General features: G+C 38.9%; 1 protein-coding gene across 3 annotated transcripts in view; it reads left to right on the forward strand.

The window, feature by feature from the left end:
- Positions 1 to 14190, forward strand: part of LOC111144447 (trafficking protein particle complex 11) — a 46959-nt gene that overhangs the window by 17103 nt on the left and 15666 nt on the right. For all 3 annotated transcript variants that reach the window (XM_022498762.1, XM_022498761.1, XM_022498764.1), the window contains 14 exons: positions 580 to 659; positions 780 to 858; positions 941 to 995; positions 1338 to 1483; positions 1933 to 1994; positions 2104 to 2236; positions 2837 to 2967; positions 6899 to 7054; positions 8465 to 8652; positions 8782 to 8930; positions 9118 to 9239; positions 9805 to 9924; positions 13758 to 13823; positions 13933 to 14089. In XM_022498762.1, coding sequence (XP_022354470.1) covers positions 580 to 659; positions 780 to 858; positions 941 to 995; positions 1338 to 1483; positions 1933 to 1994; positions 2104 to 2236; positions 2837 to 2967; positions 6899 to 7054; positions 8465 to 8652; positions 8782 to 8930; positions 9118 to 9239; positions 9805 to 9924; positions 13758 to 13823; positions 13933 to 14089 — 1644 coding nt within the window. The remainder of the gene's footprint in view (positions 1 to 579; positions 660 to 779; positions 859 to 940; positions 996 to 1337; positions 1484 to 1932; positions 1995 to 2103; positions 2237 to 2836; positions 2968 to 6898; positions 7055 to 8464; positions 8653 to 8781; positions 8931 to 9117; positions 9240 to 9804; positions 9925 to 13757; positions 13824 to 13932; positions 14090 to 14190) is intronic.

The raw sequence follows: 14190 nt of genomic DNA on the forward strand, positions 1-14190 counted from the left end.
TTAGGATGTTTTGTTTGTATCACTACATCTTAGAATAACTTCTAATCGAACATGAGTGTGATTAAAACATTTGGACATCTCTTGTCTTAAATGACCCAATAAGCCACTTAGGTCTATTTTAATTCCAGTTAACTTTGGTGATTTATTACATTTGATCTTTTGAAACAGTATTAACTTGTATTACCTTAAATTTCTCTGCATCTTTTTTGGGTTTGATACACACTTAATTTGATCAGTGTCTATGGCAATCAAACCCTAATTGTTAAGGAATTATCTACTTTAATCTCCAGAAAGTGTATTCTCTATTGAGAATGACATTGATCTTATTCTTTAGGTGGTTGACTCCACTAGGGCAAGAGAATGCTGAGTTCAATAATGTTCTCTTCAGAACAGAGATCACAGAGAAGTTGCCAGGCTAATAAAGCAGTCTCTTGGAATCTTTAAGATTCTAGAATGGTTAAGAATCTTGAATACATTATATATAAGTAAAGGATTCAAGGAGTGTACACATCCAATGTTCATGTGAAGGATTTATGTTAAATGAGCTATCTAAAATGGGTTGTGTCTTATCTTACACAGGTTTTGATCTTTCTGATCCTGAAAAAGAGAAGGTGGGAATTCTTGCCATTCAGCTGAAGGAGAGAAGTGTTGTTCACTCTGTAAGTTTGTTGGGTTTTTTCCCCCAATAGAAATTTTTTTTTTTTTTTTTTTTGGCTGTATTCAAACAATACATGACATTATTTTTATTGGAATGTTTCACACTTTCTCTCTTTTGGCAGGAAATAATAATAACTCTTCTGAGCAATGCTGTTGCACAATTTAAGAAGTATAAGTGTCCAAGAATGAAAAGTCATCTAAGTATGTATTCCTAAGATGCCACGGTTTCATGCAACTTGGAATAATTTAGAATTATGTACATAAAATCTTTTTCCCTTTACAGTGGTTCAAATGGGAGAGGAGTATTTTTATGCGAAGGATTATACCAAAGCTTTGAAGTGAGTCTTAGTCCCCATTTATTTTTATAAGTAATCTGATTACCTTATAGCAAAATGAGAATAGAAATGAGTTTTAAAGGATTTATAGTTTCCATATTTATTTCTGTATCTATGAAACTCCATTTCTGTTATATTTTTTTAAGTGCTATCTGCTGGTACCATCATTCTCAATGTCTTGGGAAACCAGGTTCATCTAAACGTGAAATTACCAGTTAAACTATTTCAGTAAGAGTTTCTGATGTGTATATAGAATGAGTCAAGGCATGTTATTTCCTCCAAGAAGTCTTCAAGGCCTTTCTTGTGAAGCTGTTTCAGCGTGTCTGACGTCTTGCCTTCTGTCAGGTTGCTGGATTACGTGATGTGTGATTACCGGAGTGAAGGGTGGTGGACCTTGCTCACGTCCATACTGACTACAGCTCTGAAGTGCTCCTACCTCATGGCCCAATTAAAAGATTACATAACTTACTCCCTAGAACTCCTTGGAAGAGGTAACTTGGTGTTCTCTCAGTAAGATTCTGAATCTTTAAAGTTATGTAGCATCTTTAAGCTTCTTAAAATGAAAAGAATAACTCTCTCAAGTCTTTGACCGTACTTTCACCCTATGTAGATCAGTTTGCCAAAGGAAGGGACTCATAATTTCATGGAACTTACTAGAGTCGAGGTCTCATGATAGTTGAGAAGAACAAAATTCTTCTTCCTTTTTTCTTTTTTAAAAAATACGTCATGAAATGATTTTTCCCATCGAGTTCAAATGCAAGTATCTAGAGTGTTGGGGCTCCCATAGGAAGCTGTGTTGTTGTACATTGTCTGGAATTGCGCTTAGCCATGTCAGAAAACTTATTTATCCTGTAGTATTTTAATACCTTCCGTGGGGGTGTTGGCTTTTACTTGCCTGTCTTACAGTTAGAGTTTCTTTCCTACTTCCATTTCACGTTAGCTTCAACTCTGAAAGACGACCAGAAATCTCGGATCGAAAAGAACCTCATAAATGTTCTGATGGTAAGTCGGAATTCTTTCTATAAAATAAGCTTTGGGCGTACATAGACCTAGACCCGTATCTGTGTATTTTTATCGCTAGCTGACCGAAAATTGTACTCTGTTGGTGCAGAATGAGAGTCCCGATCCAGAACCCGACTGTGATGTCTTAGCTGTGAAAACAGCTCAGAAGCTGTGGTCGGACCGCATCTCCCTGGCTGGTAGCAATGTCTTCACAATAGGGGTGCAGGACTTCGTGCCGTTCGGTGGGTCCCCAGCACCTGCGGTGCTATTTCAGAGGAATCCTCCTTATTGCTACAAAGTGAATAGCCGCGGAACCAGAAGTATAACAGTCAAAGGAAGAAGGTTCTAAATATGTTATCCTATAGATGAAATTGTGATTTTTTTTTTTCTTTCTCCCCATTGACATAAAGATTTTCAACATTTTAAGTACTTAGCTTATATATTAAAATTCACTTTGTTCGTTTGTGTAAGAGTGATTTGAAATGCATTTGAGAAGACAGTCCTTTAAAAAGCTTATCCTATAATACCTAGATGGGTATTTTGAAATAAGTTAAAAATAACAAAATATTTTTTTCCCCTTTAAACTCCTGTGTTAGTTATGTTTCAGCAGCAGGTATGTTTTTAGAATTAAAGGTAGTTTTAAAGGTATACTTTCTTTAAATGTGTTCTGTTTTTTAAAAAATGAACTACATTTATGTCTGTTGAAATGGCTTAAGAGCAGAATTCAGAAAGAATATCAAGGGTCGATGTTTCCTTCCTGAAAAGTAACTGTGGTTCAGAGAATCATGGGTGTGTGTCTCGAGGGTCCTGTGGTGTGTAACTCTATTTTATTTTATTTCTAGTACAATGCAAAGCCAAGTTTCACGCCCCGAGTTTTCATGTTGATGTTCCTGTGCGGTTTGATATCTATCTGAAGGCTGACTGTCCACATCCCATTCGATTTTCCAGGCTCTGTGTCAGCTTTAATAATCAGGTAACAATACTTCTTATTATATTTTTACCATCTGTGTATCTTATTGTAGCTTGCATTAAATTAGATGAAACCAGCTTAGAGAAATTTTAGGTCTTACTGGCTGTATAGTAACAAACTTTAGTAAGGTCTATTTGAAAATAACTACATTTATAGTTCTCCGTATTAGCCTTTCAAGTGTTACACTTTTCCGTCTCTAAGTTTTGCTTTTATTCCATCCTTATGAAATGTAGGAAGTTAATTTTTTTAATACATAACTTGAATTTCAAGTGAGGTCTATCAAATATAATCTAATTGTCAAAATCATTTATTTTACATTCTAACTCTGGTATTCGTTTTTTATTATAAAACTGTTAAATGTGTGATGTTAAAGAAATTGAAGTGGAATGGATGGATGTAAAGTGAAAAGTAAGCACATGCCCTCCGGTCCCATTCCCTGGAAGTTGTCACTGTTAACTTCCTGAATAGTCGAGGCATTTTCTGGGTGTGCACACAGAAGCAGCTTTTCCTTTCTGCAGAACTGGGATTATATACATTTGCACATTTCTGTAGCATATTAGAGTATTGTCAGGTACTTGAGTACATTTCACATATTTCAGTTCCAAGCTTGCTTCAGAGGTAATTATCTTCTGGTTACCCAGAAAGTATACTGAGCTGTGAACCAACAAGCATTTAACCAGCAAGTCTTCTCAGCATTATGGCGAACCTCAAAGCATTTAGTATATGTCAGCCCCTTTGAAATGGAAGCATTCTGGGGGCAGAGGCCAGGACTGACTCACAGATTACCTTAGTAGGTAATAAGGACTCAGTTACATGGTGTAGGCTAGAAATACAGTTACAACAGGCATGGCAAAGAAAAGGGAGGAAGTTTCAAGGATAAAGATGAAATGAGGATACTATAAAGTGGTGAGAAGGAGGAACATGGTTGGCAAAAGGCAACGCTGAATGGAAGCAGGAGTGCACGGTCTGGGTTTGTGGGTGGCAGGGACCCCAGCCTTGCAAGAGCAGAGGGGCTGTGAGCCGGGCCAGCGGGATGTGAGGCCATGTGGCTTGAAGGAGCTTGAAGAATTCAGCAGGGGTTAGCTAGTAAGAGAATATTTAAAGATTTATTTGTTCATTCATTTATTCGGGTTATATTTATTGGAAAGAGCTTTACCTATCTTAATATATTGTTTTGTATTTTTTTGACTCTTTGCAACTTTGAACTAGTCCTGGAATAGGATTGGTTCAGTGAACCGGGGTCCCCTGAAGATCAGTGTGTTTTATTCAACTTGAACCATTGCCCAACGATTCCTTCTGATTAGTGTGAGAGTTTTTTGTTTTTTTAAGATTTTATTTATTTATTTGTCAGAGAGAGAGAGAGCACAAGCAGGAAGAGTGGCAGGCAGAGGCAGAGAGAGAAGCAGGTTCCCTGCTGGAAAAGGAGCCTCAGTGGGACTTGATCCCTGGACTCTGGGATCATGACCTGAGCTGAAGGCAGCATCTTAACCAACCAAGCCACCCAGACATCCCTAGTGTGAGAGTTTTAAAGCAAGAGCATGAGGGGCGCCTGGGTGGCTCAGTGGGTTGGGGCCTCTGCCTTCGGCTCAGGTCATGATCCTGGGGTTCTGGGATCGAGCCCTGCGTCAGGCTCTCTGCTGGGCGGGGAGCCTGCTTCCTCCTCTCTCTCTCTCTGCCTGCCTCTCTGCCTACTTGTGATCTGTCTTTCAAATAAATAAATAAAAAAAATCTTAAAATAAAAAAAAAAATAAAGCAAGAGCATGATACTTAGAATTTAAGAAACTTTGTTTCAGTGATGAAATAGAAAGAAATGATCTTATGAAAACCAACCGGAGCCTCATTATATGAACCCAAGTCCTAAGGTGTGAGGACTTGCGTGAGGGTGTTAGTGGTAGCAATGGAAAGAAAGGGCTACGAGAGGCATATACAGATAGAGGAGTCTGGATTGCTGAGTGTGTGTTGTCAGAGATAAAGAAGGGGGATAAGGTGAATAAAAGACAGCCCTCCCTCCCCCCACCTAGAACTATTTGTTTCTTTTATAGTTAAAGTGTACCTACAACATGATGATTTGAAACATCTATTGTAAATGGTGACCACAGTAAGGTTCCTTAGTATCAGTTGCCTCACATCATTACCTTTTTTGGTATGGTAAGAACATGTAGGTTCTACTCTCTTGGCAACTTGCGTGAATATAATATGGTTTGATTGAGTGTAGTCACTGTGCTGCACAGTAGATCTCTAGAACCTGTTCATCTCATAACGGGAAGTTTGTGCCCTTGGCTCAGCATCTCCCATTTCCCTCAGCCCTTTGCATCCACCATTTTACTGTTTCTCTGAGTCGCAGATTCCACATGTAAGTGAGATCAGTAGTATGATGGGATTTTGTACATAGTGTTACTTCTTTTTTGGATTGGTTGTCCCTCTTCTTAGAATTCCTTTTCATGTTTTATGCCCTTAAAAGCCTTACTTCCTCAGGGACACCTCCCTTGCCTATCTGATCGATTTTCCTAGCCACAACCCTCTATAGTACTAATCACAGCTGTGCTTTCACTTCTTTCTGTATGATTATTTGGTAAATTGTTTTCTTTATTAAAATATAAGCTTTCCGGGGCGCCTGGGTGGCTCAGTGGGTTAAGCCTCTGCCTTCGGCTCAGGTCATGGTCTCAGGGTCCTGGGATCGAGCCCCACATCGGGCTCTGCTCAGCGGGGAGCCTGCTTTCCCTTCTCTCTCTGCCTCCTTGTGATCTCTGTCTGTCAAATAAATAAAATTTAAAAATTAAAAAAATATATATATAAGCTTTCCTTACTTTTTTTTTTTTTTTTTTTGCTCGATAGGATATTGTTTTTTGAACTATTCTAAATCTGGACTTACAGAATAAATAGATTCTTATTTTACTTTTCCTGTTATATCCTACTATCCCATTTCCCCCCCTTTTCTTAACAACTTCTATAATTAAAAACTAATTTAAAATGTTAATATAAAATGTAAAGCAATTAGTTTTTCAAGTTAGGTTATATTCTGAATATGTGTTACTTGAAATCCAAGATCCAAATAAGGAAAAAAGTAGTGCTTGGGTTTCAGAAGCATGGAATAGAAATAAAAATTAGAGGGAAAGTATTAAACTTAACTACTTAGAATTTTCTGTGATGATAATTTGTTTGCTAGGGTGGCAGGTGGCTTTTGGAAAGTTTTTAAAATTTACTGAATGGATGAGAATGGTGGTTCTGTAGACCTACCACAGGAAGGCTGTCTCCCTTTATTTGTCTGTAAGGAGTGTGCCCTTCTGGGATACTAGATGTACTTCTGGTTTGGGACATGTTGAATCTGAGTGGTAGACTTCTCCTCTGGGCAGTTGTGGATATGAACTTACGGCCAAGGAAATAGGACAGAGTTCGTTTCTAATGTGGGAAATACTAGCAAAGAAGTGCAGAATATGTAGAAATGGGTAAACTTCGCATTGAAAGGAACATAAAGGGAAAAGAACTGAAAGCCAGCCAAGGAATGAAGCCCGTGGGGCCTCTGTATTAAGGGGATGAGAAGAAGACAAAAAAACCTATGAGGGAAAAACAGGAAATGGTTAAGAAGGATGATATTATAGGGTCACAGACGCCAAGTAAAAAGAAAGCTAAGGGGATGATAGATAGGAGCGTCCAATGAAACAAAGAATAGATTTTTGTTTTTCTCCAGGAAAGGGCTGTGTAAATGTTTGCAGAGATCAGCTTGCATCTGTGAACTGTCTTTACCTTGTGGCAGCACGTTGAGGATGAGTGCTTCCACTGGGCATAAACTATTTCTCATTAATCACCCTTCATGATGCTGTAGTTTTCAAGTGGTTCAGCCTACCTAGCTTCAAATCATTTGGTGTTTAGTGTCAGCAAAACATACTGACATTTGATGTTGATAAACTGTGACCCTTCCTAACCTCTCTTACAGGAGTATAACCAGTTCTGTGTAATTGAAGAAGCAACCAAAGCAAGTGAAGTTTTAGAAAATTTGACTCAGGGAAAGATGTGTCTAGTTCCTGGTAAAACAAGGAAATTTTTATTTAAATTTGTTGCAAAAACTGAAGACGTGGGGAAGAAAATTGAGGTTAGTTATGAAATTTGTTTAACACATACTTTAAGTGACAAAAGTAGTATGAGTATGTCAGAAAAAACTTCAAATAGTATACAGATTTATTAAGTGAAAAATGAACCTATTCCCCTTGGACTTCTCAAGGGCAGTCATTCATGGTTTGGTGGGTTTTCTTTTATTGAGACTCTACTATATACACTATTCCATTGTTGGCTTTTTTCACTTACCCTGTGTATATTAGGCATCATTTCCTCTTAGTACATAAGACCAACCTCATTTTTAATGGCTACATAATCAGTTAAAGACTTTAAAACTATATATATATACATATATATGTATATATATATATATATAATTACATATATGAAATACTGTAGCAATTATATTTTGTATTCTGTGACATAATTCAGGCTGGAGATCTATATCATTTTGATGTTTAAACATTTCTGATTATATTTTTCTCTTTATTTTAAAGGATTTGTTTAATGCACATGATTAAAATGCCTTTTAGAAATACATGATGAAAGTATTATTTTTATTGAGCATAAACTCCGGAACCAAACTCTATGGGTTTAAATTCCACCTCTCCAGCTTACTGGCGTGTGGCCCCGGGCAGCTACTTGATGTCTCTTTATCTCAGTTTACTCATCTCTGGAGTGGGGATAATAATGATACCTACCTGTTAGTGTTTCCCGAGGACTAAATCAGTTAATGTAAATTGCTTGGAATAATGACTAGTACGTAGTGAGCTCTCATTAAGTGCTTGTTTTCCGTGGCTTGAAAACCACGGTGATGGTTGGCTAATCTAAACTTAGGACCGTTTATAACATAGAAACACAAGACCATAGTACCAGTGTTCCCAGAACACTTTCTGTGAACCTGTCGATTTTATTGTTAATCAAAATCCAGGGTTTTTTGCTAATTCGCTACAAAAAAAAAAATTCTTTATGATTTTGACTAAATCCCTAATTCCATATTTTATTTTTTATAAGGTACCTAAGGAAGCCTACCAGATGGTAATCATAATTAATAACACTACTTTGAGAACATTTTGTTAGTGGATTTAGTTGAAAGGAACATTTATTCAGTTAAGAATAGTATAGCTGTTTGGGGGGAAAATATGTTTCATTAGAATTTAGGAATTAGGTTCTGAGTATGTTCAGGGCCATCAAAACATTCATGTATTTCACTCAGAAACCACTAACTGAGCATCTGTGAAGTCAGGTGATTATCTCCATGTGAAGGCGAACGTAGTCAGTGTCACAGCTCCTACGTGACCAGGACAGCTGTCACAGCTGGTGTTCTGACCCCATCAACCTGTGGTCTCTAGAGGAACGTGACGGACCAGCAGTCACTATGTCCTTTGTCACGAGGGGATGGTGACAAGTATGAGGTGGCATTTCTGACAGCCCTCCCATCTTCCAGATTACTTCGGTAGATCTGGTTCTGGGCCACGAGACGGGAAGATGTGTGGTTTTAAATTGGCAAGGAGGAGGAGGGGACGCTGCTTCCTCCCAAGAAGCCTTGCAGGCCTCGCGTTCTTTCAAAAGACGGCCTAAGCTCCCCGACAGTGAGCTTCACTGGGACAGCATCGTCATTCAGGCAAGCACAATGTACGTCCACCTCGCCAGGCAGATTGTGGAATGCCACAATCTTGTTTCTTCAGAATACTGTGTTTGAGTAACTTGTTTTCTTAAAAATCGGTTACTCAGCTCAGGTGTTTTTTTTTTTTCCCCACAAAGGATCATCTCCAGAGTTCCAAACATTTCCGTGCGTCTGCGACATGACCCTCCCGCCCTGACTAATGAAATGTATTGTTTGGTTGTGAATGTGGAGTCCCACGAGAAGACCCAGATCAGAGACGTGAAGCTCACCGCTGGTTTAAAACCCGGTAAGCGGGCCTCCTTAAAAATTGTCCAGTGTTCCTTCAACAGAAAATAAATGTCTGTGGTGACACCTGCAGGTAGTTTATTTCAGATGTGGTTATGAAGTAGTTATGACATGATCTGTGCAGTATGAATTGTTAGGATAATGTTTGAATTCTCCGTGTTTTAAAACACCAGTATTAACACTTTTAGGACAGGATGCCAACTTAACTCAGAAAACGCACGTGTCTCTTCATGGAACAGAACTATGTGACGAGTCCTACCCGGCTTTACTCACCGACATTCCTGTGGGAGACTTAAATCCGGGGGAACAGGTGAGCCTTGGTCAACTATGAAGGAAAAAGAGATCAACTAGATTGCAGTTTTAAATACGTAGGGAGTCTTAGATAGTTCTAGAACATTTTAACAGCGTATCCTGAGACTAAAAATGGGATTTAACAAATGCACATTTTATACACACTTTACATATTTAAATGTGTAAAGTGTTGTAAGCAGTTTTCATACAAGTGATTTTATTTTAATTTTTTATTTTTTATAAGTGATTTTAGAACAAATGACCCTAAAATATGGAGGACTAGTTGCCCTGATAAAATAACTAAATAACATTAAACGTGTTAACTTAGTGAAATAACTTCTCAGGCAGCTTTTGTTTCCAAAGTAAACACAACAATTGTTGAGAAGTTGAGAATGATGATAGGAGAAGGTAGAATAGTAATGATCCCGCTCTCACACTGAGGCAGGAACAGCCTGTAAAAAGTGTTCAAGAATTTAGTCAGCTGGTACAGTAAGCTCTTAAAAGGTGGGGGCACATTATCCTAGAATATGTGGCAGGAAGAAATTTCTGAATTAGTAAATGAAAGTACTTTTATTTTGTTACAGCTGGAAAAAATGTTATACGTTCGCTGTGGAACAGTAGGTTCAAGAATGTTTCTCGTGTATGTTTCTTACCTGATCAATACAACTATTGAAGACAAAGAAATTGTCTGCAAGTGTCACAAGGTATAAATTCTCATAACTACTTCAGGAAGTATCCCATGTGGAGCATTCCCTATTTTGTATTTTTTAGTTTACCTGTAAAAGGATAAGCAGCTTAGGTGCTTATCATCTATTACAAAAATTTTTTAAAAATAATTACAAATTAAATTAAACGTCTCTTGGGGTTTTTTTCTTTGTCATTTATTTATTATAAATGACATCCTATGGCTCAAACTTTAGAATATTGGCTTCCATGGCTTTTCGTAAGTCAAAAAAGTTGGGGATCTTTTGCAAATAAGTTTTGAGACTCTAAATCTATGTGTTTCCCTATAGAATCACACATTAGACAACCTCTGTAAGTTGGTTATATGCTGAAGATTTTGGAGGATGGGAGGTCTCCCTTCATGAAATATTTTTTCTGTTAAAAAGACTATGGAAATTGTTTCTGCCAAATGCAGAGATAGTGAAGATAAGAAAGCTGCCATGGTCATAGTCAGCCACTTGGGGGCAACTGCTGTCACCTCGGTGTGTTTTCCGTTGGTCTCTTTCCTATTTATAGCGATTTGGGGGAGCCATGTTTTTATTTAGATTTAACCGTATTCTCTGTAATTACTTGTATTTTCTTTAACTAAGGGAAAGTCACGGTACTTACTGTCTTGTTAGTCTTACCTGTGTTGTTTCGGCCTGTTCTCAGGAACCGGGCCTTCGGCCAGCAGAGGAGAAGGCCAATCAGGTTGGCCCTTTGTAGGAAGGTTACAGCACAGAGTCTGGGCCATCGGCTGTTTCGTGAGTCAGGGGAGGCAACCTCATCCTGAAAGAGTTAGTATTTCCCGAGGGGACGGAGGGAAGGCACTGAGAATATAAAAGGTTTCCCCTAGCTTGATGCCCTGGAGTGAATCCTGGATGGCGAAGTAGGAGGTGAGAGCGCCAGTCTCCGCCTGGCCTCCTGACCTGGCACTCGGGCTGGCCGTGTGCACTTCTTGCCTCCGTGCCCTCATCTCCGAAACACGAACAGTAAAGTTTTGTGCAGCTTTAGAGTCCTAAGCCTTGGATGTCATTTTTGCTTTGGCTAATGAAGCTTCTAGAAGACTTGGAATATACCTTTTTAAAATAATTATCTGCCATGTAGTAATAATCCTGGAATCAAGCTATAGTGGTGTACAGTGCTCTCTTCTCAAGACTCGGTATTATTGATGGACATTCTGCTTGTTTTTAATCCCCTTGCCCTATTTCCCTCATTCCCCCCACAGTCCTCCCCTCTGGTAACCTTCAGTATGTTCTCTATAGTTTCGAGTCTTTTGGTTTGTCTTTTTTTCTTCATTTGGTTTGTTTCTTAAAGGCCACACATGAGTGAAATCATATGGTATTTGTCTTTTTTTGACTGACTGACTTTCACTTAACATCACACTTTGTAGTTCCATCCATGTTATTGCAAATGGCAAGATTTCATTCTTTTTTATGGGTGAATAGTATTCTGCTGCGTGGGTGTAGGGGGGCATGTATGTATATCCCTCATTTTTCTTATCCATTCATCTATTGATGGACATTTGGTTTGCTTCACCAATTTGGCTATCGTAAATAATGCTGCAGTAAACATGGGGATGCATATATCCTTTTTAATTTATGTTTTCGTAATCTTTGGGTACAAAGGTTATACAATTTTTAATTTTTTGAGGAACCTCTGTACTATTTTCCACACACAAAAAAAGGCATCTGCCCATTTTTTATTGGATTGTCTGATTTTTTTGGTGTTGGGTTGTTTAAGTACTCTATATATTTTGGATACTAACCCTTTATTGGGTATGTCATTTGAAGACATTTTCCCCTATTCAGTAGGTTGTCTTTTAGGTTTTTTAGAGAAGCTGTTTATTTTTCTATCAGCCAGTGCATTTCCAAGATAAGCTTCTAAGGGACACGAATTCTGAGGGACAGAAATAGATGTTACACAAAAGAGTGATTGGTCAAATATGTCCAATTGGTCAAATATGTTTGGTTAAAAGGGCTTTAACTTTGACTTCAGGGCTTAGCACAGCATTGAATTTGAGAATGCTCAAAAGGCTGTGGTGATTATCTTTCAGAATTATTTTACTAAGAAGCACTTCTCTCATGGAATATCTGTGTCACAGGGCCTAGTGTTATTTGTAAGACACTTTTGGAAATCTAGAGGTAAATTCCTTCCCCTTCACTGGATTAAATCTCATTTTTACCTGCATGTGAATCTGCTTTGTAAGCCATGTGGAAATTTAAAGTAGGCCACATCGAAGCTGCACACTGAGTTGCTTCTTCATTTCCGCGTAGGTACACGGTGGGGGAACACTGAGGTCCTGGGCTTTAGATCATGGAACCCCTGCATGTGTTTTCAACCACTAATATCCTACTTACTACACCTTCTTAAAAAGTCAGCTTGATGGTATTAGGAGGAAATAGTTGAAGCAGTAATAATAATAAACATGGTTTAGGCATTCCACTAGTGCTGCATATGCACTGTCTCTCTTCATTGTCAGCAGCCCTTCAGGGATTGTGAAACTGAGACTCAGAGACCGTGTCTCCTCTCCAGGGTCACCTCACTCTGCTCAAAGTCCGCACGGTGAATAAATGTGTGTCCTCCAGGATTAAAACCCATATCTACCTGGCATTTTTACAGCCTCCATTTTTAATCAACATGACTATTTTTAAAGGGTTCTCACCAATGGGATGGGTGGTTTGGTTCCAAAGCCATAGTATCCCCATCGTTCAGTGAATAGCTTCAGGGAGATGTAGCACATTGCTTAAGAGTACAGGCTTCAAGGCCAAATCTGGGTCCAGTTCTACCTTTGTCACTTGCTACGTGTGACCACTTCATCTTAAAATGACAAATATAGGGGTGTCTGGGTGGCTTAGTCAATTAAGCATCTACCTTTGGCTCAAGGTCATGATCTCAGGGTCCTAGGATTGAGCCCTTTGTAGAGCTCCCTGCTCTGCAGGGAGTCTGCTTCTCTTCCTCCCTCTGCTGCTTCCCCTACCCCCACAACTTGTGTGTGTGTGTGTGTGTGTGTGTGCCCTCCTGCATGCACGTGCGCTCTCTTTTCCTCTCTCGCTTTCAAATAAATAAATAAAATCTTAAATCTTTAAAAAAATGGCAAGTATAAAGACATCTGCTTCCTTGAGTTATTACGAACATTATGTGACGCTTTATAGTGATTATAGCACTGGCATATTTTGTTACTGTTACTATCATTATTATTAGTCATCTTGTGCTGAGTCAAGGTAAAGAACTTAGACAAAAATAAGACTCAGATTCTAGGCTTGGCACTAGCTTTGTGGGCTGGGGCCAATCATTTAATCTTCCTTTAACCTCTGGTTCCTCTTCTATAAAATGGTGACTATGCCTGTCTTGCTCACTTTTATTAGATCCTGATAATGTGTTAGAAAGCACTTTGCAGGGGCGCCTGGGTGGCTCAGTGGTTTAATCCGCTGCCTTTGGCTCAGGTCATGATCTCAGGGTCCTGGGATCGAGTCCCACATCGGGCTCTCTGCTCAGCAGGGAGCCTGCTTCCCTCCCTCTCTCTGCCTGCCTCTCTGTCTACTTGTGATCTCTCTCTGTCAAATAAATAAATAAAATCTTTAAAAAAAAAAAAAAAGAAAGCACTTTGCAGTGTGAACTGTATAAAACTATAAGATAATTTATTAGAAACAGTGGTCTAGTCTCTCTACATAGGTTTTTACAAATATTGTCTGAGGGAAAGATCCTAGCTCCTTAAGATATAAATTGGGATTATTTATTGATCAGGTACAGACTGTGTTTTGTACCTTCTAATTTTAAAACTGTTTTTAACGTTAGAAAAGCCATTGAATGTGCCCTTTAAATTTTCTTGCAGGATGAAACCGTAACTATAGAAACTGTCTTTCCATTCGATGTCGCAGTTAAATTTGTGTCTACAAAGGTATGTCCCTGTGAAGCATTTTGGAAATCATTTCAGTTACAGAATTAGCAGAAAAAGTAAAATGGATTACTGTAGTTCCAGACAGACCTTTTGTCTTCATTTGTGACAGTTTGAGCACCTGGAAAGGGTCTATGCAGACATCCCCTTTCTGCTGATGACCGACCTTTTAAGTGCCTCACCTTGGGCCCTCACCATCGTATCCAGTGAGCTCCAGCTTGCTCCTTCCATGACCGCAGTGGATCAGCTAGAGTCCCAAGTGGACAAAGGTGAGAATGTGGATCGTCACACTTAATTAGAAGGCGGGTGTGTGTATGTGTGTGTGCGTGTGTGTGTGCGTGTGTGGATTACCAGCGTAAGAGTTAGCTTT

The sequence above is a fragment of the Enhydra lutris genome, unplaced genomic scaffold (genome assembly GCF_002288905.1).
Source record: "Enhydra lutris kenyoni isolate GAN:26980312 unplaced genomic scaffold, ASM228890v2 scaffoldscaffold11, whole genome shotgun sequence".
In the NCBI taxonomy this organism is placed as follows: Eukaryota; Metazoa; Chordata; class Mammalia; order Carnivora; family Mustelidae; genus Enhydra; species Enhydra lutris.